Source organism: Polypterus senegalus, chromosome 10 (genome assembly GCF_016835505.1).
Source record: "Polypterus senegalus isolate Bchr_013 chromosome 10, ASM1683550v1, whole genome shotgun sequence".
Lineage (NCBI taxonomy): Eukaryota > Metazoa > Chordata > Cladistia > Polypteriformes > Polypteridae > Polypterus > Polypterus senegalus.
In genome coordinates this window covers 163,020,285-163,047,925 of record NC_053163.1, presented here as the reverse complement: position 1 = coordinate 163,047,925, position 27,641 = coordinate 163,020,285, and the positions used below count along the sequence as shown (strand labels likewise).

Sequence of the window (27,641 nt, the reverse complement as noted above, 5' to 3'; positions counted from 1 at the left end):
TCTGTGGTGGATGGCAAGGTCAATCAGTCGAGCTTGGATGGCAGCACCGTAAGAACGGGAGCCTGCTGTTCATATCCAAGCATTTTATTCTTCCAAAAGTCTTTATGCTTTGGGGTAAAGCACCGACTGAGTGATCTGCAAGTAACAAGGTGCCCGCAGGGTTGCACATTAATGCGCATTTCCTATGGCCCCTTGTCCACAGGGATGCCCACACGGGTGCCTCAGTGTGAAGTCACTCTGGATGCCAGGACAAAAGAGATGTGAAATCAAAAGGGTCATTTTAAAACATCCACCATAGTACCCGCAGTCAGGCGATGCCTCTCGCTCCCACGACTGCGCCACTTAAACTGCGCCTTTCTTCAGACGCTCCAGTTAGGGCCGGGACGGCGCATGAGCAGCTTCCCTCCACAGGGCGGCGCCTGACGCTCACACACCACCAGCCGTCCCGCGTAGTAGCACAGGAAATCCGCCAGGGGGAGCACCGAGGTACGTGATGACGCTCAGCTTTGCGCAGCAGCGGCTTGTCGCCACGAGGAGGAGCTTTGCCTCGAGTTAAGAGGTTCCATGCGCGCCTCCCGCAGTAGCGGCTTCGCCCCGCTAGGGGGCAGCTCACTCCCTCCCCTCCGGCTCGAAGCTTTTCCTGCTCTCAGGTTTTCCTCCCCCCCCTCACTTGTGATCTCCCCGAACTTTCAGCTGCCATCGGCGGAGGCGACATGGCAACCGACAAATCCTGGAAATCGTCGCGGGAAGGCCGCAGCTGAAGGTCGGCTCCGCTCAATCGGAGATGCGGTAAGCACTGCAGGGTTTTTGTGCCGAGCCGCGGCCCAGCGATCGGAGGGGCTTCTCGCCGCCCAGCTCGTCGGGCTTGATGCGCAGCGAACAATGGAGCCGGGCGGTTGGCCGTTAGGAGCGGAGCGTCGTGTCGTTTCGTTTCGGGCGGATCTCCCCGTAACGGCGAGCGCCGGGACTGCGGTGGGGGGCTTCGTGCGGGCTCCGCGGGACGAAAGAGCGACTGGTGGACGCGCCGCCCCTGGGGCCCAGCCGACACGGCCTTGTGCTCGTCTTCAGGAGGGAGGAAGGCTGGAGTCGCGAGCCGCGCTCGTTTGCCGAGACGGCAAAGGCCTCAGGCTTTTGGCGGCGTCGATTTACTCGAGCAGGCCGGCGGGGCAGAGCAGGGGACGCGGCCTCCCTTGGGCCCGCCACTGTCGTAGCTACGGTGCCGAGGCTCCCAGGCCCGTCAGCGAATCGGAGGTGGCGCCGGCGAGGCCAGTCAGCCGGGGTCTGGAGTGGGAGGTTGCGTAACGGCCGGCCAGGCAGGCCTGTTGAGCGCCCGGCTGCTCCCCTTCCGCGTTCCTGCTTTGTGGGGTGATGGGGGGTGGGGGGCTCTGAGATGAAGGTGGCCAGTCCAGTGACTGGAACCACAGATGGCCTGGAGTGGCGGCCTTGTCACATCTGCTCCCCCAGGTTCTGGTCATCACTTGTGGCCACCGCCTGTCATTGCGATTTCCAGGCTGGTGGCATCATTGGGCAGGGCGTGTTCTGTGTCATCTGCCCGGGCACGGGTCCGAATGTGCTGCGCAGAAGGGCCATCCCGCCTCGGTGGGCATGTGTGTGGGTGGCGGGGCGGGTGCCACATCCACGGATTGAACTGTGTGAAGAGCTCAAGCTGACTGCTGTGCCCTGCTGACCCGTCTGCCTTTGGCACTTTCCCTGGCTGGCGTGGTCAGTGAACAAAGTAGGCTGGGCAGTGGTCTGGTACAGCTGACAGAGTGACCACTGAACGTGTGCCCATTTGTCCTGCCGGTTCCTGTGTATGTCAGCCAGGCAAGCAGTGCTGGAGACTTTTGTTTCTCCTCAGATGCCCAGTGCCATGCCAGTCCTGGTGGGTTTTGGTCTGGTCAGCTCGGTGGACGCTGGTGTCCTTAGGCCAGCATTTAAATGTGGACGAGTTGTGAGGAATCCGAGCTGCCAGTTGCAGACCTATCTGACCAGTGGGGTGCTAGTGGGTGGCATCTGCTCTCTGCCCAGAGCATGAGCTGGTGATGGGCAGCAATGAAGAGTGTGAGCAGGCATTTGAGTGGCACACCATGCAGTCGCAGCCCATTGGATGTCATGGGGGTGTGTTGCACTGGCACTGGATGGGCGAGTGTGGCACACTTGTGCCAGTCTATTTATATGGCCGGTCTTTGGCTCAGAATTGCAGAGTCCATCTACAGTCAGACGGGCAGGATTGTATGTTTGACCCGGCTCAGCCTGGCGCCTTTCCCGAGTGGCCTCATTCAATGTGAAGGGCCCGCTTTTTTCAGTGCCAGCCTTACTTCATGTCCCTGGCAGTGCATTGCCACTGTCTGTGTAAACGTGACATTTGGCATCCGTTGGCATGGCATGCTCCCTGGCAGTGGGAGATAGCAGCTGATGAGAGCCAGCAGTGGCGTTTTGGTGGGCACTGTGCCACCCATTCACAGCTGGCTTTTTACTGAATTGTTTTCTGCCCCAAATGTCCAAGCAGAGGCTCACGTGAGCTCTGAGGAGAGCAGCTGATCACAGCACTCAACGACTGGGCATCAAACTGGTGCCTATGGTGGCACCGCTGGCATTGTCATTCTTATTGACATTCTCTGTTGGGTCAGTGCCTGCTGGCTGTTTTTGGTTGCCACTTGGGGTTTATTGGGGGGAACTGTGCTCCTGCACTCCCTAGGCATACTGGCATTGTCTGCTGGTGGTCGTCACTTGATGTGGCCAAGGGTTTCATAATGGGCACATAATGGGCACCATGTGTTCCAGGTTGCCCACTTGCCTGACTGCGGAGGTCAATGCTGGCTGTAGGTGTTGTGGAGCCCATTTCGAAGCTTGTGCCCATTTCCCACGTTTGCCCACCTGATTAGATGACTGGGTCGACTCTTACTCTGCGGGTGTGGCATCACGTTTGCTCTTGGGAGTGTTTTGTGGTGGCTTGAGGTTCATGAGGCATGGGCACAGACTGGCACATCTGAGAGTGTTAAAGTCCCTCTAAAGTTTGAAGAGTCCGAGGACAATGTGGCGCTGGCCCTGACCCAGTGGGTCTCGGCGTGCAAGTGGGCACTGCCCACTTTTTTTTGTCTGCGCCATATTTTGCTTGTTTTCAGTTTCTTTTTCCTGTGCCTTGCTGTGCAGTGAAACCTCAGATGCCATCAGCAAGTGCAACGTGGGCAGAGGAGCTCAACACCCACCACGCCATCGATGGAAAATTGTGAGGAGCCCACCGCATTCTCGTAACAAGAAGAGAAATGAGTGACTGGCAGTGTGTCACTGGGCTTGTCAGACTGGCACATGGGTGCCAGTGTCCTCCTCAACACCCCAACCCATGAACTTCAGAAGGTCCACAAGGCCTCATGCAGACTGGCATCTGGAATTGCTGACATTGGAAGATGTGCCAACTTTGAGCACTTGTGAAAGTGCATTTAGGATATGTGGCAAAAAATGGAGCCATCCTACCTACCCTACCCTGCCATGGCAGCTGTGCCCATGGAGAATAGCTGGAAGACCAGGCTGAGGTGGCACAGAGGTATGGCATTCCTGCTAGCCATCTAAAGATGTGCCGCTTGGTGGCTCCTCTTGGCAGTGTGTCATATGTGCCCACTGTGAGGTCATCGAGAGCAGGAAACTGGTAGCAGCCCCCCAGAATGGCCGTACGGGAGTGTGAGATGTCAAATGATTGGGGGCTGCCCAGCGTGACTCAGCCTCATGCGAGGGCCACATGAGTACCACATGACGCTGGCATGCCCGGTGGCCCCCCGACCGTTTTAAGACCAAAACAAAGGAAGTTTTTGTTGTTTTCCCCTTCGTGTTTTTTTGCCTCCACAGATGAGAATCGAAAGCAGAAACCCGCAGTTCCGGCGCCGCGCTCGTCAAAGGCTTCCTGCGTCTGCTCGTGTGCCAGGCTGCCATGCCCACTCCGCTCGTGACGATTACGCCAGTATAGGCGGGCTTTTTTGGAGAAGCCACGTTCTGTGAAATGAGACCTCGCGGAGGTCATCGTAATAACAAGTGGCCCCCTAGGTGGGCACGGCCGTCACCAGGGAGAGGAGCCCCTGTGCCATCAGCCCAGTGCAGCTGGCCGGCGTCCGTGTGCAGGAACTGGCAATGGTTGGGCATTTAAGTAGTGAGTTCAATGCTGGGCATTTGTCTTTGACACCCTAGAGTGTAGCGACCCGTTGGAAATCCTCTGTGGGCATAGAGCTGGGCTTGTAGTGGCGGCAGGTGGGCCGGCGTACCACACATGGTTGGTAAAGGTGAGTGACCACCGCGTAGTGGAAAATCAAGCAGGCGGAGCCTAAAGTTGTGTGTAACACGCTGCCTAATCACACGAAGGCATCGGTGATGGCACGTGTCCACCAAAGTGAGGTGGCACTGTGCACTTGGGGGTCTCGCTGTGATGCGCCAATCATCAAGCCACAGACGGTGATGGGCTGCGCGTTTCCTGCTCATTCAGCCTGAGGTGCCATGAATTTTGCTGAGTCGCTTGCCCCCTATGACAGGGAAATAACAGCTGGGCATTGGGCCAGGGCTTACGAAACGAGGCGTTGACTCAGCGCTGTTGTTACGGTTCACCCTGCCCGCGCCGTTGGCACCGTCTCACGCTGCCTTATTTGCATTTTGATTTCCTTTCGGTAACGCGGGCCGAGCAGGAAGTTGTCTGGCTCTCTGGGACAAAATGACAAGTTGTTGGTTTGGGTGGGCAACCTCATGTTTGTCTGGTGCCCATTGTGCCAGGCTGACATGTGGCTTTGGACTGTTGCCCCTTAAAGACTTTTTCTTTTTTCTCTCTCCAGTGACATCAATGAAAGGTGCTATATAAGTGCTGACAACCCCCCACCCCTGCCCACTACTGTCAAACCAGCTTCAGCTATTGAGCTTGCTGGGCACTGCCCGCTGAGGCCCTCGTGACTTTCTTTTGTGTTGTCATGGCAGCAGGCCACTTGCCCCATTGAACTCAGCCCAGTGTCACGTCTTAAACTTGCCAGTGCAATGGAATTCCATTCCTGGGGGACATTGGGTGTTCATCAGTGCCCAGGGTGGCAGAGTAATGCCCACTCAGGTGGATCTGATGTGACAGAGAGAGCTCCTGTGTGTAAAGGCACTATATAGAGTGCCCTGGCATCCTCTGCCTCTGTAGTTCAACCCTCCAGGATTAGCTTGGAGGGCATTGACCACGTGGTTTGTTACTTGAGTGCTGGCCAGTTGGCATCCAGTGTGAGTGCAGTGCGCCACCTTCACCTGCTCGACAACGTGCCATGCCGCCTGATGAACGTTTCACCCCACCACCTCGGAAAATCCGCTGGAGAAACTTGTTTGTTTGCCACGCCTTTTCTTTTGGGGCTGTCGTGTTCAGATGGCACAGCAGCATGTCTAAAAATGGGCACCGCCACAAACTGCTGATGGTAATCAAGAGCACCTGGGCAGTGTTTGGTTTGTTACATGAGGCTCTGTGGTGCCAGCTTTTACATGGGCGTAGCCATGAAGGATCCCGATGCCAGGGTCCCCACCTGGGGGTCTGATAGCAGCAGCCCTTCTCGGAACAATGCCAGGTGAGTGTGCATCAGAGCTGGCACTAAACAGGATGGCTGTTAGTACCAGGCTGCTTCTGCCTGATTCCCTTTAGGGTCTTGGGTGCCCAGCCATAGTGGCATTCTGCCTTAAAGTCTGCTGCTCCTCCACGCGTCGACGGTGAGTTTGGGAGGCTCCGGGGCACACCTGGCATTTCTGAAATGCCTCGGGATGCTGGTGGATGGCGTCATGCCAGTGCTGTAACCAGACTGAAACTCTGATGAGACTACTGAATTGTGCAAGGATGGAGATGCCACCGGATGAGCGCCGTGACTGCCCCCTCGCCTGGTGGTAAGGAGTGGGACCAGGAGTTCCTATAAGGGGGGGGGGGAGGGGGTCTGGTTGGCATGAATGGTGCCCTATGCTGGGCATGCATTCCAGCTTTGTGTGCAAGGCGCCATACGCCATTCCTAGTGCAGGCCCGAGTGTTGTGTGGGTTTGCTGTGAAAGGCCGGACCCTCCTGCCCAGCGCTGGCTCCCCTCTCTCTCTCTCTCTCTCTCTCTCTCTCTCTCTGCCTCGATGGCCGCGGTTGGCGCTGCTCACTTGAAAGGCGCTATATGCTCTCCTCGCAGAACCCACAAGAGCGCTGGGTTGTCGGCATTGTTGGGTGGTCCTGCCTTCCTGTCGTGTGACTGCCCCTAACTGGAGTGTGCCAGTGCCGTACGTGAGGCGCTATATCACGGTGGGTGGGCGGGCGGGCGCTCGTTCTCATCTTTTAATGCCCCCTTTCCTCTTTGTCTTTTTCAGGTTATTTTTCAGACTGTGTGCTGAGTGACGTCCGATGATATTTCAGAATATTAATGTTTGGAAGATTTGATTTGATTCCAGTGGAATCTCCAGGAATTCCTTTTCCTCCTTTTGGTTTCTGTTTTTGCTTTTAAAATTGTAACCAATTAGAATGCCCGTACAAGCTCCACAATGGACGGAGTTTCTACTGTGCCCGATCTGCACGCAGACCTTCGAGGAGACCATCCGCAAGCCTATCAGCCTGGGCTGCGGGCACACCGTCTGCAAGATGTGCCTCAACAAGCTGCACCGCAAGGCGTGCCCCTTCGACCAGACCACCATCAACACGGACATCGAGCAGCTGCCCGTCAACTCGGCCTTGCTGCAGCTCGTCGGAGGCCAGGTTAGTACCCGAGCCAAGATGCCACCTGTGTGCGTGGCCGGTAAAGCAGGGCACGCTCGGCTGCTCTTTAGACTCTGCACAGCTGGTGCCCACTTTTCAATGCCCCTTGTGCGTTGGTTCACCTTACTAGATTGAAGTGGTGTTCCTGGTGGTCCGAGCCCTCCACTCCAAGACCACCCTGAAGGAGGGTGACATGGCATCCATGGTGGACTGGTGCTGCCTGGTTGACATCTCTTGTTTACCGTGTGCCATTTGCGTGCCACCTCTACCTCTCAGAACATGGCTCACTTTGTGACCTGTGCCCTTCTCTCCAGGTCCCCAAGCAGCAAGTGATCACCCTGCTGACTGGCGCCGAAGACACCAAACACTATGAGGAGGCCAGGAAGTGTGTGGAGGAGCTCGCTCTCTACCTCAAACCCCTCAGCAGCACGCGAGGTAAGCCCCCCGTAGCGCCACACGACGGGTCCGTGTTTGTGTGTGATACATCGAATAATGGCGTGATAGACGGGCACCGGTGTTCTTGGTGCTGCTCCCTACAGAAGCCTGCTGGGATTGAAATGAAGCGTAGGGCGTGAGCTTTTAATGGAGACCCTCGGCATTCAAGTGATGCCCACCCCCTGCCAAGCACACCTGGACTTTGGAAGTCCTTTTCTGCCCCTGAGCGACGCTCCCACTGCAGCCATCTTCAGTCCCCGACTTGTCGTCTTGCTCTCACTCTCGTCTTCACAGGCGTCACGTGACTGACTCGGGTGTCGAGTGCCATCCGGGGAGCCTCGATGCCTACATGCCCAAGCCTTGGAATCTATCCGTAGGGTCTCCGCTGGCCTTGTCCTGACTCCCTCAGCTGCGGTTTTGGGTGGGAAGGCTTGGCAGTCAGTGGTTTGTGTCTCGTGGCCCCTCTGAGTTTCCGCTGGCGCTTTGCCACCTGCCCGGGGTTTTGCTTTCAAAGTGACGTCCCCCATGTTGTCCACCAGATCACGTGGTGTTCCTCGGCTCTTGCCAGTCCGCGCTTTCTTTATTTATATAACGTACTGAGCAGTTGGTTTTGGGAAACCTGAAGATCTTGCAGTGTCACCGATGTTTGAACCCCATGGTGGCCTTGCGGCCCTCCTGTTGGGTGACATCAGAAACGGATTCTAAATGAATATCCCCCCAGCTGGACTGTGCAGGACCCCTCGGTAATGAATGAAATGCAGCTGGCCAGGGAGCTGCCGAGTAGCCATTTGTCCTGTCCTGTGTGTCATTTCAATCCCAGAATGCTAGAGGGACCGGTGTGTGTGACATCGATCACCCCGTCACAGTAAGCTGGCATGAGGACCCCGGAGCTGATGACCTGAGTGACTTTGGGTTGGGGGGTGTCTACTGACCAGTGGTCTTAAACTCCACAAACGCGGTGCTGGGTGACCGAGCCTCGTCGTTGGCGCAGGAGGTTGTGTTCGGTCACGGCAGTAATGTGACAAGACGCCCAGCAAGGCGGACCTCTCAGACTCTCCACAAGAACCCCGTCCACCTCCGAAAGCGCCTCCCATTACCGTGAGTGTTGGCACTGGGTGGTGGATCGATGGCAGACCTCGGTCCTCGCAGACTGGGTGCGGTATCCTTCAGTCCCCCCTGCCACACCGCTCAGGACCACTCTGAGGAATGCGATGAAGAGTTCAGGATGTTGCCGTGGCACTCCGACTCCCCCAGACGTTAAGCCAGTAGGATGTGACGGACTGTCGAGGCCAAGCTGCAGGAGTGGGAGGGTCTGCTGGTGCCACACCTTCAGAGGTCTTGTCGGGTCTGTGCCTGGGCGGGCAGGTGGTCGGAATGTTTTGTGCGTGGGTGGCGCGGGCGTCACTTCTTACGGGTGCCATTTATTTTTCTCCCACCCAGGGGTCGGTTTGAACAGTACCACTCAGAGCGTGTTGAGCCGGCCGATGCAGAGGAAGTTGGTGACGCTGGTTCACTGCCAGCTGGTGGAGGAGGAAGGGCGAATCCGAGCGATGCGGGCGGCCCGCTCCCTGGGCGAGAGGACGGTCACCGAGCTCATTCTCCAGCACCAGAATCCGCAGCAGCTCTCCTCCAACTTGTGGGCCGCCGTCCGTGCCAGGGGCTGCCAGTTTCTTGGGCCAGGTAAGTGGAGCACAGGGTGAGTGTGACATGTGGACGGCACTCCCATTGTCCCCTCGCATGGCCACCTCCTTCGTTTCCCCGCCAGTGTTTTTGGTGGGCCGAGTGCGACTGGGACAACAGCTTGGGTGTCTGGTGACATTCATAAGGCTTGCACAAATGCCAGCACAGTGTCCTTATGGGGTGGGTACCCACACGCTCTGAAGGGCTGCTAGCGTGGTGCCCCCTCTGACAAGTGCTCTTTGAAACATGTGCTGGCAAAGTCTTTGGCGTCTGAGGCCTCGTTGGCACGTCTGGTTTGATGGGTGCCAAGTGTGGATGGTAAACGTTTCCACCGGTGCCAAGTGCAGGTGAAGCGAGGGGGTGGGCATCTGGCAGAGGCCTGCGCTTACAGATGTTTTGTTTTCTTTCAGCAATGCAAGAAGAAGCCCTGAAGCTGGTCCTGCTGGCGCTGGAGGATGGCTCTGCCCTCTCGCGTAAGGTGCTCGTGCTGTTTGTCGTCCAGAGACTCGAGCCGCGCTTCCCGCAGGCCTCCAAGACCAGCATTGGCCACGTGGTGCAGCTGCTTTATCGAGCCTCCTGCTTTAAGGTGATTTATTGTCACAAAGAGGGGCATGTTGGGTTAACTGGCCATGAGTAGGGCTCTGTGATGGACTGGCGCTCCGTCCAGCGTTGGCTCCTCCCTCGTGCCTACGCTGCCATGACGGGCCGTGGCCCGCTTGACAGTGAAGTGTTGTGAATTGCTTGGGGTCGATTTCTTCTTCATCCAATCACTTGCATCAGCGGGCCTCCATTTTACTGTTACTCGGGCATCATGATGGGCACTAAAGCCAACATGTGAGAGAGAAGTAATTCCTGGGGTTTGCCAGGCCGACTGGGGTGCAATCTGCTCGGAGTTCGTGGCTTTAGACCACAGTGAATGAGATAAAGGACAAGTGTGCCACCCTGCAGGCCACGGGCATCGTTTGGCTTCAGGGCAGGAGCTTGGGGTCCAGTGCCTTGGACCTGGTGGAAGTGGTGCACAGGCTGTTGGGCGATGAGGGCTTGGCAGAGCGGCCTCTGCACTCCCCATCCCAAGTGGGCCCAATGTGCCCGATGGCCTTCTGCTGTGAAAAGTGGGCAGTGCGCCGCCCCTCAAGCACAAGGCCTCCGTTAAATTACCAGCCCAAGAAACGGGCGAGGGGGCTGGCAGTCGTCCTTCCTGGAGACCCCCGCCACGCTGTTGACCTGAATTTGACTCCTTGGCACACGTAGATGTTTTTAAGTCAGGAATTCTTGAATTTGTCCGCTGCTCAGAAACGTGAAGGGGGTCTCGATGAACGAACGTCCAAGTGATGACCCTGTCACAGCGGGCAACGGAAACCAAAATCGCCAAGCCGAGTGGCGTGAATTTCATCCTGGTGTGACTCTGTGGCGTTTACGGTCCCTGTGTGCCCCTTGACAACGCTCAAATGGCACACCTGGATCGGGGCATCAGTGAGCTCCTGGACAGTCTACATGGCGCCATTGGGTGCGCCGACGCATAACGGTTCCAGTTTGGGGAGGACGTGTGGGCCAGTCGGGGGGCACCACCCCTGCCTCCAGGAACAGCCTGCACACTCTGGCCACTTCTGCACCACGGCTCTAAGGATTACGTCAGGGTACTGCTGCCTGGCACGTGGTGGTCTGAGCAACCCTCTATGGATTTGCCTGCCCTGGTGGGCTTATCCAAAGCAACTTACAGAAGAGGGCAAACCTCAGTGTGGGGTCTCACGTTGTCATCCGGCATTTAGCCCGCCATCTGCTGAAAAGAAGCGCCTTACGGCTGCACTGCAACAGATGAGAATAAGTCGTCGTGTTTATAAATGGTGGACAAATTTGGCATGCCAGTCTGGCCAGTGGCACGAGAACTGCTTTGCACTTTGATGCCAGCACATGTCGTTGCTCTTCTAAGGGCTGCCATTTACCCAACACATTGAACATTGCCAGTCTGAAAGTTGAGGTGCTGTGCCCACACTTGTGTGTTGAGTGCCAGCTGCCCTTAACATTCACCAGAGTGAGGAGCGAGTGTCCCACTCCCAGTTTCACTTTTGCTTGCTCTGATAGCTCTCTTTAGTGGCACGATGTGCCTTTTTTGTAGATTTGTGCAGCGGGCGCCCCACCTTGTTACCACTGGGCACAGTGCCCATTGTCGTTTCCAAGGCGTGATAGCCGCTACACCAAAGCTTTGCTTTAAGAGTTTGCTGCTGGCGGCCCGATCCCGAGTGAGTCGCTTAGCCTAGCCTGCCTGGGGTCTGCGTGCCGTAAGTCACCTTGGATAAGACCCACCACAGTAATAATAATGATGTTCAATGACCAAGCGGTGCAGATGCCTACCGGTATGCCAAGGGGTACCAGGAGCGAAAGAATCATTAATGATGATGGCGAGCCCCTGTTAGAGAAAGTCGATTGCCTGGTTTTTCTAAATCTGCACACACCAGCTGAGGGTCTCGTTAAGATGGTGTCTGTAGCGGCAAGCAAAGGGTGGGTGCCAGGCCACTGTAAGGGGCCCCCACTCCTGTCTGGCCAGTCTTTGGGGCACGTGGGGAGGGACTGGGACTGCCTCGGTCGTTCGGCCAGAGTACGTAGGCTCGGTGGTCCGGACCCGGCCTGTCTCTGCTCTGATTGCTTTGACCTTTTGGTGTAATGATCAGTGGTCAGCCAAATGAAACTGGAGAGCTATGGGCACACCGGGTGCCCCCCCGTGCTCGGTTCCTCTTCCATTTTACGAAACCCCCCTCGCCCCCTTTAGTTTGCATGTCAAGTGTGATGTGCCGCGGGCATTTCTTGGCCTTCTCCTCCTGTCTGGTAAGCCGTGGCAGCTGATGACCCTTGACCTCCGCTAACCCCATGGTCGCTTTTGCACACAGGTGACCAAACGAGACGAGGACTCTTCGCTGATGCAGCTGAAGGAGGAGTTCCGCACATACGAGGCCCTACGGCGCGAGCACGACTCCCAGATCGTTCAGATTGCCATGGAAGGGGGTCTGCGCATCGCTCCTGACCAGTGGTCCTCCCTGCTGTACGGCGACCAGTCTCATAAATCGCACATGCAGTCCATCATTGACAAGGTAAGTGCGGCCGACTCTGGTACGGTTTGTGCTGTGGAGCGCCGAGTGTTGGAATGCAGCCAGCTTAACTGGAGACTTGGCACTTGGCAAGCTGGCACTGTGCCATTGGCATGGCAAGCTGGCACTGTGCAGGTTGTTCTCCTGGCCGCCTTCCCTGATTTTTCTTGCTTTGGAGACGGACCTCTGCTAAGAAGTACCGGTGGTCTTCAGAGTTTGACGCTTGTGTTGGTTTGCTCCATGAAAGACCTTGGGAGGTGTAGGCTCGTATCCCACCGCTGCCACCAAATGGGACGGTGCGGGTTGGCTCCACGCTCCCACTTCTGTTACAGGAGCCTCTTGAACCCGACAGCGTCATGTCTGGGACGAGGACCCCCGGTCATGTGCTTTAATTAAAAATCAATCGAACCAAAGTGTCCCAAAACAGCGCAGCAATAAATAATCCAAGAAGACGAGAGGCGCCCATTGGAGGCCAAAGCGCAGCAGGAAGCGGGACGTCTCCTCCGCTTATCCCTCTGCGGGCTCCAGCAGTTCGGCCCACCTTCAGTGCTGCTGCGGCTGGGCACTATGCCAATGCCGCAGCCCGCACCCCTATGGTCCATGGCGCCACCCACAGGATGCCTGTCTTCGGCAACTGGCTCTTCAGCCACTCCAGCCCCTGGATGCCATTTGCACGCTTCCTCGTGCCTTCTCTCTCCCGTTCCTGCCCTCCTTTAACCTCTGTCTCTTCTCCCCATTGGTCTAATATGGGGGTGTGGCACCACTGTGCGCTAAATGCCAGGCAAGTCCGCTCCCATGCCCATCCAAAGACACAAGTGTGGCAATTCAAATTACTCCTCTGAAACGCCGCAGACCCCCTTTTACCGATGGAAGCGGGGCAGTGCCAGCTCTTTGCGGTGTGCTGGTGGTGGCACAATTCCACTGTCCCCCCTGTACAGTACGTTGCAGGCAGGAGGGTCCTCAATTTGGTCTCCGTGTGCCACCGCGCACTTGAGGCATTTCCCATTTTGTCCCCCTATTTTCAGGGGCTCAGAGGGCTGGAGTGCCCCATTCACCCATGCCTGCTGGTGTTCTGCTGAGCTCAGCATCTGTTTCACTCTCGATGTCTGGTGGTCTTCCAAGGGGACTTGCTGTTTTGGTGGCTGGATTCCCAACTGTCACACGTACACAGTATGTCACATATTGTGCCAATCAACATGCAGTGCCAGGATGGAGTGAAGCAGCCTCAGGTCCCTCCTTATTGATCACATTTTGGGGGGACGCACAAACATTCCGGTGACACGGCCAGCAGACCTTGCGAGGAATTCCCCCGTGGGCTTTGATGGAATTTGATGTCCTTTTGCACCATTTTGGGTTTTTTTGCTTTACCCTGCGCTGGCATCATAAGCAGCCTTGCGATTGTCACATTGCAGGCCACGGTGGGCGGACTTTGAGTTGCAGTTAGCAGATATCTTGTGACCCTTGTAACAATAAAAAGCAGGCCTGAGAGGAGACCACCCTCGTCTGACCCTTTGTGAAGGTGGAGGGGAGGGGGGGGGCGCGCGTTCACTCGGCGCTGCCTGTGGTGCCAAGGGCCACCCCGGCTTTGTGGAGGGAGACTCATCTTACCAGAAATTGTTCTTGTTAAGTTGCAGACGCCAGCTTCTTTTGCCCAAAGTGTCCAGGAGTTGACCATCGCGCTGCAGCGGACTGGAGACCCCGCAAACCTCAACCGCTTAAGACCTCACCTCGAGCTGCTGGCAAACATCGACCCCAGTCCTGGTAAGCTTGCCTTTATTCTTCTCGGTGTTGGGACGCTCTTTATGCAGGCAGATGGGCCAACACTTGTGCCACCCCCCCAAACCCAAGTGTCCCTGGAGAGCTTCAGAAAAGTTCCAATCTGTAAGAAAGAGCTTTGTCAGGGCAGGTGCGAGATGAGACCCCTCGGGAGAAATGGGAGGGGAGTGCAGATGTCGCGTCCAGCCCACCACCCCGTACTACGGGGAAGTCTGGCGTGGTCCAGCGGCGATGATGGTCAAGACAAACGGCAGTCTGCCAAGATGGCTGAGAAGCGATGGCGGGACCCCGTCGCCCAAAGTGAACGGGACAGCAGGGGGGTACGTGACTGGCGAAGGAAGAGCCGAGGGTGAGGACCCTGCCCTGCCCAAAGCGAAGAATGAAATGCCAGCCGTTACGCTCGCTGGGAATGCCTCGGCTGTATTGTCACATCAATTTAGTGGCGTCCCGATAACCAGAGGTCTCCATTTCTCTCAAACACGTGACCCCAAACTTGTGAACCGTAGCCTGTGTTCTCGGCCCCTCGGTCAGAAGTGGGTTTTGTCTCCACTTCCTGCTCTTCGGGGGGGTCTGCTGTAATTTAAACCTAGTGTTCTGCTTTCCTGCCAGATGCACCTCCACCTCTGTGGGAGCAACTGGAAAAGGGGCTGGTGGCGGTCAAGACGGTGGTCCATGGCTTGGTGGACTTCATCCAGAATCACAGCAAGAAGGGAGCTGACCAGCAGCAGGTGAGGACAACAGCAACAGATTTGTCGGGCTGCCCTGGCAGCATTTGCACTTGGTGGCTCTGTACGTTGGCACTGAGGAGCAGGCAGTCATCACAGGGGGCTCCCCTGTGCCCCAGCCCATGCCACTTCCTCTTTAGTTTGAGAGTCCTGTCTGAGGGCTTCACTGATTTGCTGGGGTGTGAAAGGCTGGCAGCTCTATTACTACAGCCGACTCGGGCCTGCCAGCCTGTGCCACCCTCCTCGGGGCCATGGCCGATGTTGCCATGTGTCTAGTAAATCTATGAGTTTGTGCCTCCAGATCTCCCCGGCCAGGGCTTCTGTGGGTGCCCACTGCCCTCTTGTGATGTCTTCACCCTTTTTTTTTTTTTTTTAACTCCTTGTGTCTCTCCAGCCTCCGCAGCACAGCAAGTACAAGACCTACATGTGTCGCGACATGAAGCAGAAGGGAGGCTGCCCTCGGGGTGCCAGCTGTACCTTTGCACATTCTCAGGAAGAACTTGAAAAGTACGTACCCTGGGGTTACCGTGGGCCTTCTCTTTGCTGTCCTAACGGGGTGGGACCTGTGGCCAGTTATTAGTGGACGTGCCTTGGCACACAGAGCTGTCGGTGGAACTCCTGCGTTCGGCGGAGACGACTTTGGGTCACACATTGTGGTAAATCTGCCTGTCCACCCACCTGAACGTTGGGGCACTCTGTGGCTACGGCAGACGCTGCCACGCTCTGGTGTCCACGTAGGGTGCCACCTGACCTGTGGTTTCTCTTGTCCTTTAGATATCGGAAGATGAATAAGCGCCTTGCTGCCCGGCGTACCCTCAGCCAGTCCCTCACTCAGCTCACTGACTTGGGCCTGCCTAACAGCTCTGGCCTGGTGGCAGATGAAGGCGGCTTAGAGACCACTCTGCGGAAGCCCCCGTCCCTGACGAATGGCATTGTCCCCTCGCCTGGGAGCAGCATGTCACAGCTCATCTCTCGTGGAACAGATTCATCCTATGAACCGGGCCTCAAGCCCCTGAGCATCAGCGCTCCGGGATCCCCACCTGACTCGTAAGACCCCCGCGCCTTTGCTTGACTCTTTTAAAGGGTGTGTGGGCGGCCACCGTCAACGCTGCTTGGTGAAATGAGGGCAACTTGACAATTCCGAGAGTCGTTTTCGTAGGTTAGTGTCACTTCAGTGCAGTCATTCCTGTTTTTGGTGCCCCACTGAAACCTAAGAGTTGACCGCAGGGCTGACCAGCCTGACTGTTCGACTTTTGCTGATCTCTTCTCGTCACTCGAGCCTTTTAACTTACGCGGAAAACTACATGGGGCTTGGTGGCAGGATTGGCACTCCAGCCAGCGTAGAAAACCTCCGACTGTCCCAGTGTGGTGCTGAGGTGTCGCCTGCTGCACTCCTGGTCCCTATTCTGGAGGCCTGTCGTGTGGCGGGTGTGCCAACCTTTGACTTGGGCGAGCGAGAGTGAGGGAGCGGGCGAGGGTGAGCGAGAGTGAGACAATCATCTCTGTCCACTGAACTCGCAAGTCCTAAAAGAGCCACCCTTGGCCCTTAGACCCCGGGGACCTCCGTCCATTTTCCAGGTCCTCTTTCTTCAGTTGGCAGCAGTAGGCATAAGGAGGGAGGCCAGTCTTGGACGGGTGGCTGTGTACCCTGTGCTGGATTAACATCTTTGCCTCCTTCCTAGCCATGTGAGATGATGATGTGCCAGCCTTGGCTCATTCGAGACATCGTGGTGCCCAAGCGTCTGAATTACGGTCCACCGTACGTCGGGTTATGTGGCGACTCTAAAGCGTCGTTCATTCATGAGGTGCTGCCAAGTGGGCTTTGCCCCTGGGAGGTTTGAAGTTGAATGATTGGATCACCGGTGGCATATCTGGGAACGCTTAAACAAACTTGGAATTGAGTTTTAAAAGTGTGATAAAGGTCCTGGCCTGACCAGAGTGGCCAAAGCGTCGTGATGCTCTTTTTTTTTTGTGTCTTCATAAAAGCTGAAAGTGTCGCTCGGGCGAGAGCTCGTAATGTGCGGCATGCCAGACGTTTACGTCTCGTGTAATTCAGACCTTCATTTCCCTTTGTCCACTTTTAACTAAGGGGCTACTGGGAAATGACTTGGGCAGACCTTAGCGGGGCGCTTTACATAGGGGCGACGCACTCGATGGGGCAAACGTAAAGCCGCACGTCGATGTCCGTTGAAGGGTTGGCACTCGGGAGTGGCCGTGGAGTTGTGATGCCAATGAGTTGTCGGGCGAAGTGGTGCCGTGTGGAGTAATTCTGTGAGTTGGGGTTTGGTGGGCCCACCGCTCCAGCGTTTTTGGACTTCACACCCCAACACTCATCTTCACACGGAGCAGCAGGGGGGTGTTGAGGGACCTGCTGGCGTTGTGGCCGCCTGTGGGGTTCTCCTCTGTAATGCTAAGGTGGGCTTAGGCGTAGGCCAGCGGTCTCTTGCACTAACTTGTCCTATGCCCTGTCTTGCAGGCTCGATCCTCTTCCCAAAGGCTCCCTCTCGGCCGTCCCCATCAGCACACACAGCATGTCTCAAGCTCGGATCGCACCTGAGCACAGCGCCATGTCAAAGCAGGTGCAGATGGTAGCCAGAGGGTCTCAGCACTACGCCCAGCAAGCCGAGATGTATTACCCTGAGCATCGGCCGCCCGCTCTTCCCAGCCCTTACGAGCACTCGCCTTACCAGCCAGGTAAGTGCCAAGGTGTCGTTTTAATGAGTCTAAGGTAAGCCGGGTTGGTGAGGGGCATTGGGTCGGCCTGTTGGTAGGGGAGCTTCTCACCATCTTCGCTCCTCACCTTTACGTGAATATTCTGCTCCCAGTGTGTGGCCCGCTTAGCACCGAGGGTGATTTTTCTGAGCCCACTCACTCCAACGTAGCGCCCCAGGAGTTGGAGCCCATTGTGGCAGCGCTGGACAGGAGGCAGGGATGAAACCCCATTGGACCCGAGACCACCATCGCTCACGCTAGGCCCGTCGAGGTGTCCAGGTCTCTTTGTTGTGTCGCCAGCGAGGAGAGAATGCCCGCCATTAGATCGAGGAAGGGGCATCAGAAGAGATCTACACCTACTGGGGGGGCCCTCAGAAGATACGCCCACTTTAAAGCTGCAGTTTACAGGCCTTGGGGTGCCTCTCAAGTACGTGGGGTTCATGACTGACCTGGCAGTTGGTGGATCAGTAAGTAGCGGCACAAGCCCACCTTAGAATGTGTGTGGATCTTTGCCCGTTGGGACCGCCTCCTTTGCTGTTCTTTGCACAGACCCGCTGGGGTGTCCATTTTCATGGCAGTAATTTCTGTATGGTCTCTTTCCTTGTTCTATTACATGTCCGTTGACTGACTGTGCGTTTCTAGGTCGGCTGTAGCGTACATTACATCGGTGTTCACATCGCTTACCACTCGCCAGTATTGCTGCGATCTGCACGTCACGTTGTTACACTGTGGACCCTGAGCTCCGTGCTTTCGGCTGTCCGTTGTATCCCTTGTATGCGGTTGAGATGACAATAAAGTTCACTTTGACTTTAATGAAAGGGGCTTCTCCTTTACTGTCGGCCCGGGATGCCCCCCCGCCTTCCACTCCGCACACAAGACGACTCGTCACATGCCCGCTTCTCCGCTTGTTGCTCTGCTGTCTTTAGTGCCGAAGCCGACATTCCCGTCTCGTCTCTCCTGAGCCTGCCGGCTGCCCTCGGGTCACCGAAGGACTTTCGCTCGCTTCCTCCACAAATGACTTTCGGTAAAACCCCGAGAAGCGGGCGTTGAACAAATCGTTTTCTTGAGATCGGGTCATCGACCTCAGTCCGTGATGCCACGGTGGCCGATCAGAAAACCTAAAGACAACCAGTTCACTTCACGGTGTGTGTCCTGAGCACGGGCTCCATTTTCTCATGTCCACTGCAGTCCGCCTGAAGCCCACCCCATGAGTGGACGACAAGGGACAGAAGGTTAGCGGAGAGCAGCACCTGGCTTGTCTCTGAGGAAGACTCGTCTGGACGTCCCTGGAGGGCTCCTCGTGGCCCACCGAATCTCCAAGAGTGCTGCTGAGGATGGCAGGTTCCCTAAATGTTCCTTCTCGTTCCTCCTCTCTGTGGCCTGCACGTGGTGGCCAGAAACTGACCTCGGCCTTCAGCTTTGGATGTTTACTCTTTCTGCGGCCAGACCCGAGTGGAGCGGACCTGGGACAGATGTGTCTGCACGGCCATTGAAAACCCATAGTTTGTGGTCACCACCGTCATCATCATCATCCACCAGTTCTAGGAAAAGCTTGGCTTGCTGCTGGAAGAGGTGTTGGAAAGGCCAGCAGGGGGCACCCCAGTGCAGTGACTGGGCATCCTTTGTGAAGAGGGGGGTGTACCGCAATGTCCTGGCTGAAGTGCCCTCCAATCGTCCCCCATCTCTGATTAGCGAACTGTAACCCCCTGACGGCCCCTAACTCCCTACGTGAAGCGCTTTGAGTGGCGAGAGAAGAGGGCGCCATGTAAACGAGTTCTTGTGAGCTTCTGGACAAGATGAACGGAGGTCACCGAGCTCTTCACGTCTTCTCTTTGTCTTTGCCTTCCACGTAGTGATGGACGCCCCGAGTCGTCTTCAGCGTTGGGGGGTTTGTGTAACTTGGAGGGGTGTCAATTGTACCTCCGTCCTCTGCGCAGATCGGGTCACTCTGGCTGCAGGGAACCCTTCAGTTCCGAGAACAGCGAAGCTTGGCATGTGCGGCACTCGGTTTGTTCTGGGTGGGATTAGCAAAGATGTTGAGTTTGGCGGTCAGCGCGGCGGGCTGAGGAATGGGACATGCAGGAGATTCTGAGCTGCTCTTGTTTGCCTTTCTTTTCAGGTGTGCCCTACCCGTACCCGTCTTCACAGTACGTGCAGCCCCGCTATGCGAGGAGTGGGACCAGCGAACAGAACATGCAGTACACGGACCCCTACGTTGGACCCTACCTCCCAGACAGGCAGTACCCCGGCCAGCCGACCCAGTACCCCCCGATGGCCCAGCCAGTTTACTCGCCGGCCCACGAAATGCGCCGCACCTTTCCTCAGCCTGCCTCTTTCCAGCGGGAGGAGATCGTCCGGATGAGCCCCGTACCTGTGGAGGTCCCGGCGCCCGCGGCGGTGTCGCCGTATCTCTCAGAGGCCCGGGAGCGGTATCCGCCGGAGGGGTACTGCCCCGTTGGCCCACACCCGAGTCAGATGCGTTCCTATCCCAGGGTAGGTATGCGTATCGAGAGTTCGGCCTCGGTGCCAGTGCCGAGTCGCGTTGCAGAATATGACACAGTGGGGGGCAGCGGTGGGGGGCACTGGCCTTCCTTCACGTGGCGTTGGCGCCTCCTGCTGAGAATTGAGTTGCCAGTGAGCCGCCACTCGGGGTAGAACAAGGCAGATTTTGGCAGCTCCCGTTGGCCCACATGAGGTGGGTTGTGGTCATAAAGCCATAAGGACCTGTGATGTTCTCAGTCTGGTGGTGCCCATTCAGGCGAGGCTGCCAACACTTTGTATGCATGTCTGTCTTCAGACACGATACCCTTCCAGCTTCAGCTAGGCAGTGCCAGCCTGTTGTTAGGAATTGGCAGATGGAGTCCATACCTTCCAGGTATAACCGTCTGGTTGGCCTACCTTGGCCCTCTAGCCGCAGACCTTTTCTTCATCTTTAGTGGTCCCCTCTTCTGCTCGTTTCCGAGTTTTGGGGATTTCTCTTCTTGGTTTCCCCGCCCAATGCGTTTGTCACAAATGGGTGAAGTGAAGTCTCCCTTTCTACTTCGTGAACCCGTGTTAAGGCACTGGGGAGCCAGAGCCTGGGTGTGCCAGTCAATCACTGGGCACATTCGTGTGCATTCCTGTGTCTACAAAGCCATGGGAAGCGTGGGTACTCCCACTGAGGGTTTTTAAAGTTTGGACAGATCGTGGCCTGAGCAGGGTTGGCGTATGGGTGATGGGCAGCTCCTGTTTCAGATGGCACCTCTGCCATCTTTATGATGTGAATGACTGACCAGACCAGTGGCTTCTCTTCACCCCTCACATTGGCAGAATGGCAGCAGGTAGGAAAGAAGGCCAAAGATTCAATCGAGTTGTGGGTTTGGCATTGGCTGGCATAGGGCACTCCTTGAAGTTGTGTTCCACGAGAATGACTGGGCACACGGTAGTCTGACTTGGCCAGTTCTCTCTCTTTTGTGTGTTTTGTTTTGTCCCCTCTTGGCCTTCCAGAGAACGTCTTCTTCAGAGACGTTTCTTTGGAGGGTGGTGCAGAAGCAAGACGCCCTTTGAGGGGTGCCAAGCGAGATGTTCTTTCCCCACAGACGTCATTTCTTGTCTCTTCTAGGACTCGTATGGCCGGGTGAGTCACGTGCAGCCAAGCCTGGACGATTTGCATCGCCGCCGCAAGGAGATCATGGCCCAGCTAGAGGAGCGCAAGGTGATCTCTCCTCCGCCATTTGCCCCGTCGCCCACGCTGCCTCACACCTTCCCTCAAGACTTCCCACAAGAGGTATGCCAGCTGAAGGCCCCCCTTGTCTCTTTTTTGCAGGGGTGGTTTTCTGTGTTGTGTTTTAAAGCGTGCAGGGCTCACCTGTCAAGGTGCTTTCTGTCTCACTGACAACATCCAGAATGAAGCATAAATTGTGCCCTTATGGGCGGCATCTGGGTTAACCCTCCACTGTCCTGTGCCATACCCCCCAGTACTGCCCACTTGATTAAACAAGGTAAAGGGCAGGGCGATTTCTCGTCTGTTTGCCCCTTTCTAGTTGACGCAGTCATCATTTGAGCAGATGCCAGGGTTTGGTGCGTGGTTCACGGTGCCAGTCTGCAGGGCCTGTGCCTCTCAGGGGACGCCCTTTGACTTGGCATGGTGTCACTTAACCCCAATCCTGGCTGCATACCCGTCCTGTTCCCCATAGAACTGGGTTTGGTTTTCACAGATGTTTGTCCGTCGAGGTGGCCTGAGCCGCGTCCCCAACCCTTGGGCCAGCCACGAGTGGCACTGCACTGATGTTCGTGTGGTGGAAGCGGGAATTCTGTGGCTCGGCGTCTTGAAGTTGAGTAACGTGTTGACATGTTGTGTCCCACTGCAGTACTTGGAAGAGAAGGCTCACGCAAAATTCAAGGACATGGACTACACGAGTCAGTACTCGCCCTGGTCGTGTGACACCATCGGTTCCTACATCAGCACAAAGGACGTCAAGGCGAAAGACGTGATGGCTTCGGGCAGCGTGGACATGATGGTAAGCCCCGCCCCATGAAGTGCAAATCGTCAAGCCGGCGCACAAAATGGAGGATGTGGGAGGACTTTGGCCTTGGGTGGACGTGGGCAGACGCGGGTCATGTTTGTCTGTTGGTGTTTGTTGACTCTCGGGCCTGTCAGGCTGCGGACTGTGGTCAATCATTCACGGCCGGCCGGCCACCAAAACGGTAAACAGCTTTCACACGGGTGGTCAATAGCGACAAAGTGCAGGCCGTGGGTCCCCTCGGGGTAAGAAGCCCAGTCTCGTGCCCGTATGAGTGACTTTGAATTTCACACAGACTTTGGGAAGGGGGAGGCGTAAGTGACCACGGGGGACTTTAGGGGCCTCCAGACCTCGACTTGGGTGGACGGGACTGGCGAGCTGTGCCTGGAGTGTCTGTATACGTCCCCGACGTAAGGGGACGAGGGGTTTCCCTTTGTTTTGGGGTCCGTGTCCCGCTCTATCCACTGTTTTAATTCTCGCCTTTCTTTCAAGAATGTAGACAGCAAGGCCTTGTGGGATCAGCCAATTGACCTACAGAGAAGATCAGCGGACGTCAAAGACGACGACCCCATAATCCCTTTTGGAGCTCTGCCCACCGTCTCGCGATTTGGAGTCATCTCCCGCACGCCTCGGACGGCCTTCCAGACCGCGGGCCCCGTGCAGGCTCTGGCTTCTTCTCAAGGAGCCGCCACCAAACACATCAGCGTTTCAGGTACCTGGAGTGGCCGGGGGGGGATATGGGGGGGCGAAGCTTCAAATGTCCAGCCATTTCCTCACATTGAAGGTGACGATTAAGTGACCTGAATCCTGGCACAAGTTAGCATCGTTTGGGGGCTCGACTGACGTGGTGCCCCCTTTGTATCTAAATGTGGATGTGCCGTCCCAGAACTGTAGAGTGGCACACGCACATGGCCCGGGTGAATGTGGGCCGCTCTTGGTCTCCGACTTGGACAACTGAATTGTCATCTTCTACTGCCCAACATCATGGCAATTGTTCCCTAATTCTGTGCCTTCACTGTCTAGGCGGCCATCTCGTGGGTGTCCCCCCTGCCCACACTCGGGCCACCGAACAGTAAACTGGTGGCTTCAACCATCCCAGTTGATGGAGGATAACAGACTTGAACAGATGGCTGCTTTCCAGCCGGGTGTTGACAGTGGTGTGCATTTAGGACCTTACTGCCCACCTAGGACCCCCGTGACTGGCTGAGCTGTCCGTATCCCTAACTGAATAAAGAATATGGAGAGGAGTTTGAAAGAGGAGCAGGTTGAGGAGGCCAGGGCTTGAGAGGACCGGAGGTTCCCTCGGGTTTGCTTCCTTGCCGTGGCCACCTGCTTGCGCCCCTCAAGCCAAGCCCCCCCGAGTCGGCGTCTGCCGCCCGTTTCTCCTCGGCCTTCAGGAGTGTGGATCTGTCGCCGCTCTTCTAACTGTTGTTGTTGTTTTGTTTGTTTCTGCCTCGTGACAGCTGACTATCCTGCTTATGGGCCTCATGCCGGCTGGGGACCGACGTCCTACCCACAGCACCAGAACGTCACTTCTCAGGGACACTTCAGTGACAGGTGAGCTTCACGAGCACGTCACGATCTGCAGCCTCGCGGGCGGTCGGTCACACGCTGCTGTGTTCAGGGGTCACTTTAGGGGCTTTCGCTCCCATTTCATCAGACGTCGTATTCCTGAACTCTTGGCCACCTACACCCTCACTTCTGTTTGATTGCTGGGTGGACACCAGAAATGGCCTGGCATCTCGAAACAGTCACCCAAGTGGATCAGCCTGGGTATGGCCAGTGCAGACAGACCCAGTCGGGTGGCCTGAGAGGGGCACGTCTCCGAGTTATGCCCCCGTCATGTTCTATTGCGATTGTGCAAAGCTGGCTGTGGATGTGTAGGCCTTGATCAGCCGTGCCAGGCCCCAAACATCTTTATGCCAAGTGGCGACGCCTGGCTCGGGGCAACGTCCATCCGTAGACCGCATGCAAAGTGCTGCCCGTGCATGTCCATCCACAACTGGATGCCCACTGCTGCATGAGACCCGAATTTGTTTTTAAATGGAGGGGTATGGGCACGCCCGGCTGTGGCTTGTCCTTGATGCAGTTGGGGACACGCAGGCTCTTCTCTTTCCTTTGTGTGTCCCCCTGAAGCGCGTCGCCGACATCCATGCCCGTTTAGGCACACGGGATATTGACCCACAGTAAAAGGTGACCTTTGCGGACGAGGCTCAAGGGCTGCCATCTTTAGTGGCTGGTCAACCCGCGGCCCCCAGCAGTAAACCTGCGTTTCAATGTTAGTGTGGCCTTGCGCCCGTGAGAGGTGCATGCTGGGTCGGGACAAGTCATTTCGGAACACGAGTGCCACCTGGGCCCACCATGGGCGCGGGCAGGGTGGGGCGGGGACCACGCGCTCGTCCCGGGGATGCTGCATGTGACCTGAATGTGCCGCTTTCTCGTTCCCTCCCAGATTACCAAGACCCCCTCCGGACCGGGAGCAGCTGAAAATGGAACTGCAGCAAGTGAACCAACAAATCAACCAGCAGACTCAAATCCGAGGGCTGGAGGTACGCAGAGGAGTCGGCCGCTTTCCTTTTCAGTTTGTGGCACGGAGGGCGCTACGCTGATGCCACCCTAGGAAGCAAGCGAGTGTCTCCGGTTGAGACGTGCCCCTCAGTTTGCCAAGCTTGGGCATTGTGGGACCAGGATGAAAACTGAAAAGAGGTGCCAGCTGAAGCCAAGCTGCCATCTATCTACCCAGTCTGCTGCGGCTGCCAAGCTGCGGAGATGTCTTGGCTTCTTTGAGGACTGGCCTGAGCTGAAGCCTGGGGGGCCGGCGAGCCCCCCCGGCCACGCTGAGCCTTTGTCCTCGAATGGCCGTGCAGCTTGTGATGCGTTTGTGTCTGTGCTTGGCTCCCTCGCTTTAGGCTGCTAATAATGCACTCCTGCTGCAAAGAGAGGCGAGCGCCCTGGCCACCCAGCCGCACCCAGCCAAGTGGGCTCCGGGACCACTGTCCAGCGAGCAGCTGAGCCTGGAGTTGCACCAGGTGGAGCGCGAGATTGGCAAGAGAACTAGGGAGATAGCCATGGTGAGTGTCGGGGCCTGGAGCGGGTGGGACGAGGCCGTCCGTGTTGGTGGGTTACGCGGCAGGGGGTTTGGGCACGGAGACTTAAGAGTGCCTCTGAAATGGGGATGCCCTTTGTTCACGTGCGGTAAACGCCCAATGACGCACACATGCAGCCGGGACGTCCCGTTTGGGCTCAAGTGCCACATACCTCACCTAAGTCTGGACGTGGCAGGAATTGCACACCCGCTGCCTGCCTCGATGTACGGCGGTCCGCTCGCCCACAGGCAGACAGCGTCCCTCTTCGAATGGCTGCTTTGCCTGTTTGCCATCTCTTTAAACATTCCTTACCCGCATGTCCCAGTTAGACATTTCGGTGGATGGTAGGAATAGCAGTGGCACGGTCGCCAATCATGCCCGCTTCTGGTAGTTGTGTGCCCACTTGAAGAAGAGCAACTGACGGTGGCACGTTGGTGGCCTTACTGTTTGTTACCTCTTCTCCACTTTCAATGTGTAATCTGCCTTAGACCTTCGAGCCCCCAGTGCTTTGTGGGTCTGCACCCGACGTCAGGGTTTATGTGGGGGCTGCGCACGTTGGCATCTTTATGGGATCTTCCCGCTCCCTGCTGTCTGGAGTTCAGCTCATCCGAGGCAATTTTGAGAAAAAATCCCAGCAGAGGCCGCAGGTGAAGTTTCCCGATTGCTCGTCAGCAAAAGCCAAGGGGACAGGCGGGCCGCGCTTGACGTGCCCTTTGAGGTGGCACAGCTCTCTTCGCCAGCTCAGCTTCTTGTTGGCCCTGCCAGGGGCGTTGGAACGTTCTGGTGGCGTGTGGGGTGACCCTCCACATTACTGTTGGCGTGCAACATGGGTCACTTTGTGTCTTGTGAATTCTGGTGCCAGCGGGCGCGTGTGTGGTGGGCTGACTGTCGCAGAAAATACTGACAGGCCAAGCAGCCCGGGCATGGTCGACATTTTCCATCAAGTCCACCGTGCTCTCGCCCTTGGCATAGTTGTGGGTCGAGTGGCAGAGCCCAACCAGTAATGTCATCGATGGGTGCAGCGTAGGAGTTTGGGGGTCCAGTGATGTGATGGCATTAATGCATGAAAGTAATTCTGGGAGATCAGTGTCCCTCGGAGAATGACAAAATGTGGAAGGGGACCGTTTGGCACCCAGATTTACTGTGCAGGTGACTGCCTTGTGCCTGAAGGTGTTGGCGCTAAAGAAGCCGAATGAACCAAACGTCTTCTCGCAATCCTCAGGAAAGTCAGACGTCTCACGAAATGCAGTTCAAGATGAAGGTGGCGGAAAACGGGCAGCCGGAGCACAAGACCACCATGGAGGACATCGGCCTCTCTGTCAGGTAGGCGGGCATCCTTCGTCTTGGCCGCTGGTCCGTGGTTTGTGTGTGGGTATGGGGGGCTTGGGGAGCCCCTCGGCTCGGATCTCCAGTTGACTTTGCTCAGTTTCGGCCGTCGTCGTGGTGGTCTGGGGGCCGAGGTGGGACTGGTGTGTCCAAGCCCTGCTCGACTCGCTCATGTGCTGCGTTTCACCCGCCATCCAGTGAAGGAGTCCACTCGGCACCGATGGCAAGATTAGGGCAGCGCCAGGGGGCACCACGGTCTCGGTGGTACAAACACCAGTCTGGCACACCACTCCAGGACAATGGCCGGTCTTGTGATGGGCCTCGCCAAAGTCACAGTGGAGCCCCACCCTGGCATTGAGCCCCACTCCCTCGGCCAGTTTAGCTTTGTTGCCCCTTGAAGGGAGTCTCTGGAAGGGCGGTCGGTGTCCTTGGTCCTTTATTTGGTACTTCACCGGTCCCCCATGTCCCTTTAATGCCGATGCCTTCTGCGCCAAGTGCGTATGACGACGGCTCTTTGTTGGTGAGGGAAAGACCAAAGTCGTCTGACCCGCTGTAAGGTGTGGCATCGTGTGTCATGTAGCCAGCTGTCCTTCCTGTCTTCACTCCTTTGTCCCCAAACCCCATCATCGGCCCCTTGTTGGTGACTATTACGGCAGATGGGACGAGCCACCCTAGTGTACAGGAAAAATGAAGACTGGGTGTGACATCCTCAGCCCGGGCAGTGGGGTCCTGGCGCTCCGGGTACCCTAAGGCACCGCTTTAACGCTTTTATCGATGAGCTCTGCGGTCCTAAATGACCGCCGCAGACTCCTGAGGTGCCTCTCTGTTTCAGCAGTGGTGCCCAGTCATCCCGATGGGCCCACCGAGAGGGCACTGTCCGCCGCGGGGACTGGGCAGAAGGGGGGCTCCAATAACGGGATGTCTTTTCATTGCAGCGAAGGACCCAACGGATCGACGCTGATGCCCGACGGCGGCTTGAGTTCTCTGACGGGCAAGACGGCCTCCATGAGCCTGTCGGTGGACGCGGGGGGCGGCGTGGAGCTCCAGAAGAACGGCATCCTGCACCCCTGCCCGTAGTGGCCGGTGATGTGGGCACACATTTTCTCCAGTAGGAGCGACTTATTATTTATTTTGTACCTCTTCCTGGACGCATCTCTCTGTTGAAGAGCACGAGGGGATCGGACGCGGCCCGCCAGCGAGTCGGGCGCGTCGCCATCGAGGTAAAGGCAGTCGGTATTTTATTTTGCATCAAAACAGCCTAATTTGGATTTCCAATTAAAGATTCGTGACGTGTCCCTCGTTTTCAGGGACCCCCATATTTAATTTAGCCGTTGTGTCTTTGTCCTGCCTTTAGGCCGATGGCGGCGGCCCAGCGACTCGCCTCCCCGCCAACTAGAGATAAGCAGTATCTGCGGAAATCGTAACATTTGTGTTCCTTTTTGTTCTATGAATGAACTTTATTTTAAAGAACTGGGGGTGCCCTGTGTTTCCAGGGCAGTAGGTGGCACACTGTCTTTGATTGAGGATGCGATTCTATTGAAAGAAAGAAAGAAGGAAAGAAAGAAAGAGAGAAAAAGGAGGAAAAAACCCCGACACACAC

General features: G+C 56.6%; 1 protein-coding gene across 4 annotated transcripts; it reads left to right on the top strand.

Annotated features, from left to right (window-relative positions):
- Nucleotides 1–566: 566 nt before the first annotated feature.
- On the top strand, nt 567–27,628 carry rc3h1a (ring finger and CCCH-type domains 1a). Of its 4 annotated transcripts, none has more exons than XM_039767218.1 (20): nt 568–789; nt 6,335–6,716; nt 7,031–7,151; nt 8,592–8,831; nt 9,242–9,417; nt 11,717–11,917; nt 13,549–13,675; nt 14,300–14,418; nt 14,810–14,922; nt 15,190–15,462; nt 16,892–17,109; nt 19,247–19,620; nt 20,729–20,893; nt 21,477–21,626; nt 22,122–22,341; nt 23,093–23,186; nt 24,082–24,178; nt 24,539–24,700; nt 25,938–26,038; nt 26,977–27,628. In XM_039767218.1, the coding sequence occupies exons 2-20, from the start codon at nt 6,486–6,488 to the stop codon at nt 27,116–27,118; spliced, it is 3,324 nt and encodes a 1,107-aa protein (XP_039623152.1). In that variant the 5' UTR covers nt 568–789; nt 6,335–6,485; the 3' UTR covers nt 27,119–27,628. The 4 variants fall into 4 exon arrangements, with proteins under 4 accessions (XP_039623154.1, XP_039623152.1, XP_039623151.1 ...); XM_039767217.1 differs by having other exon boundaries at nt 569–789; nt 13,543–13,675; XM_039767220.1 differs by lacking the exon at nt 15,190–15,462 and having other exon boundaries at nt 567–789; nt 13,543–13,675.
- Nucleotides 27,629–27,641: the final 13 nt, after the last annotated feature.

Bases quoted from the DNA above. Each gene is read 5' to 3' on its own strand.
- rc3h1a (XM_039767217.1), top strand. From the start codon at position 6,486: ATGCCCGTACAAGCTCCACAATGGACGGAGTTTCTACTGTGCCCGATC. The intron at 6,717-7,030 runs GTTAGTACCCGA...CCTTCTCTCCAG, and splicing joins TGCAGCTCGTCGGAGGCCAG to GTCCCCAAGCAGCAAGTGAT. The intron at 24,701-25,937 runs GTGAGTGTCGGG...CGCAATCCTCAG, and splicing joins GAACTAGGGAGATAGCCATG to GAAAGTCAGACGTCTCACGA.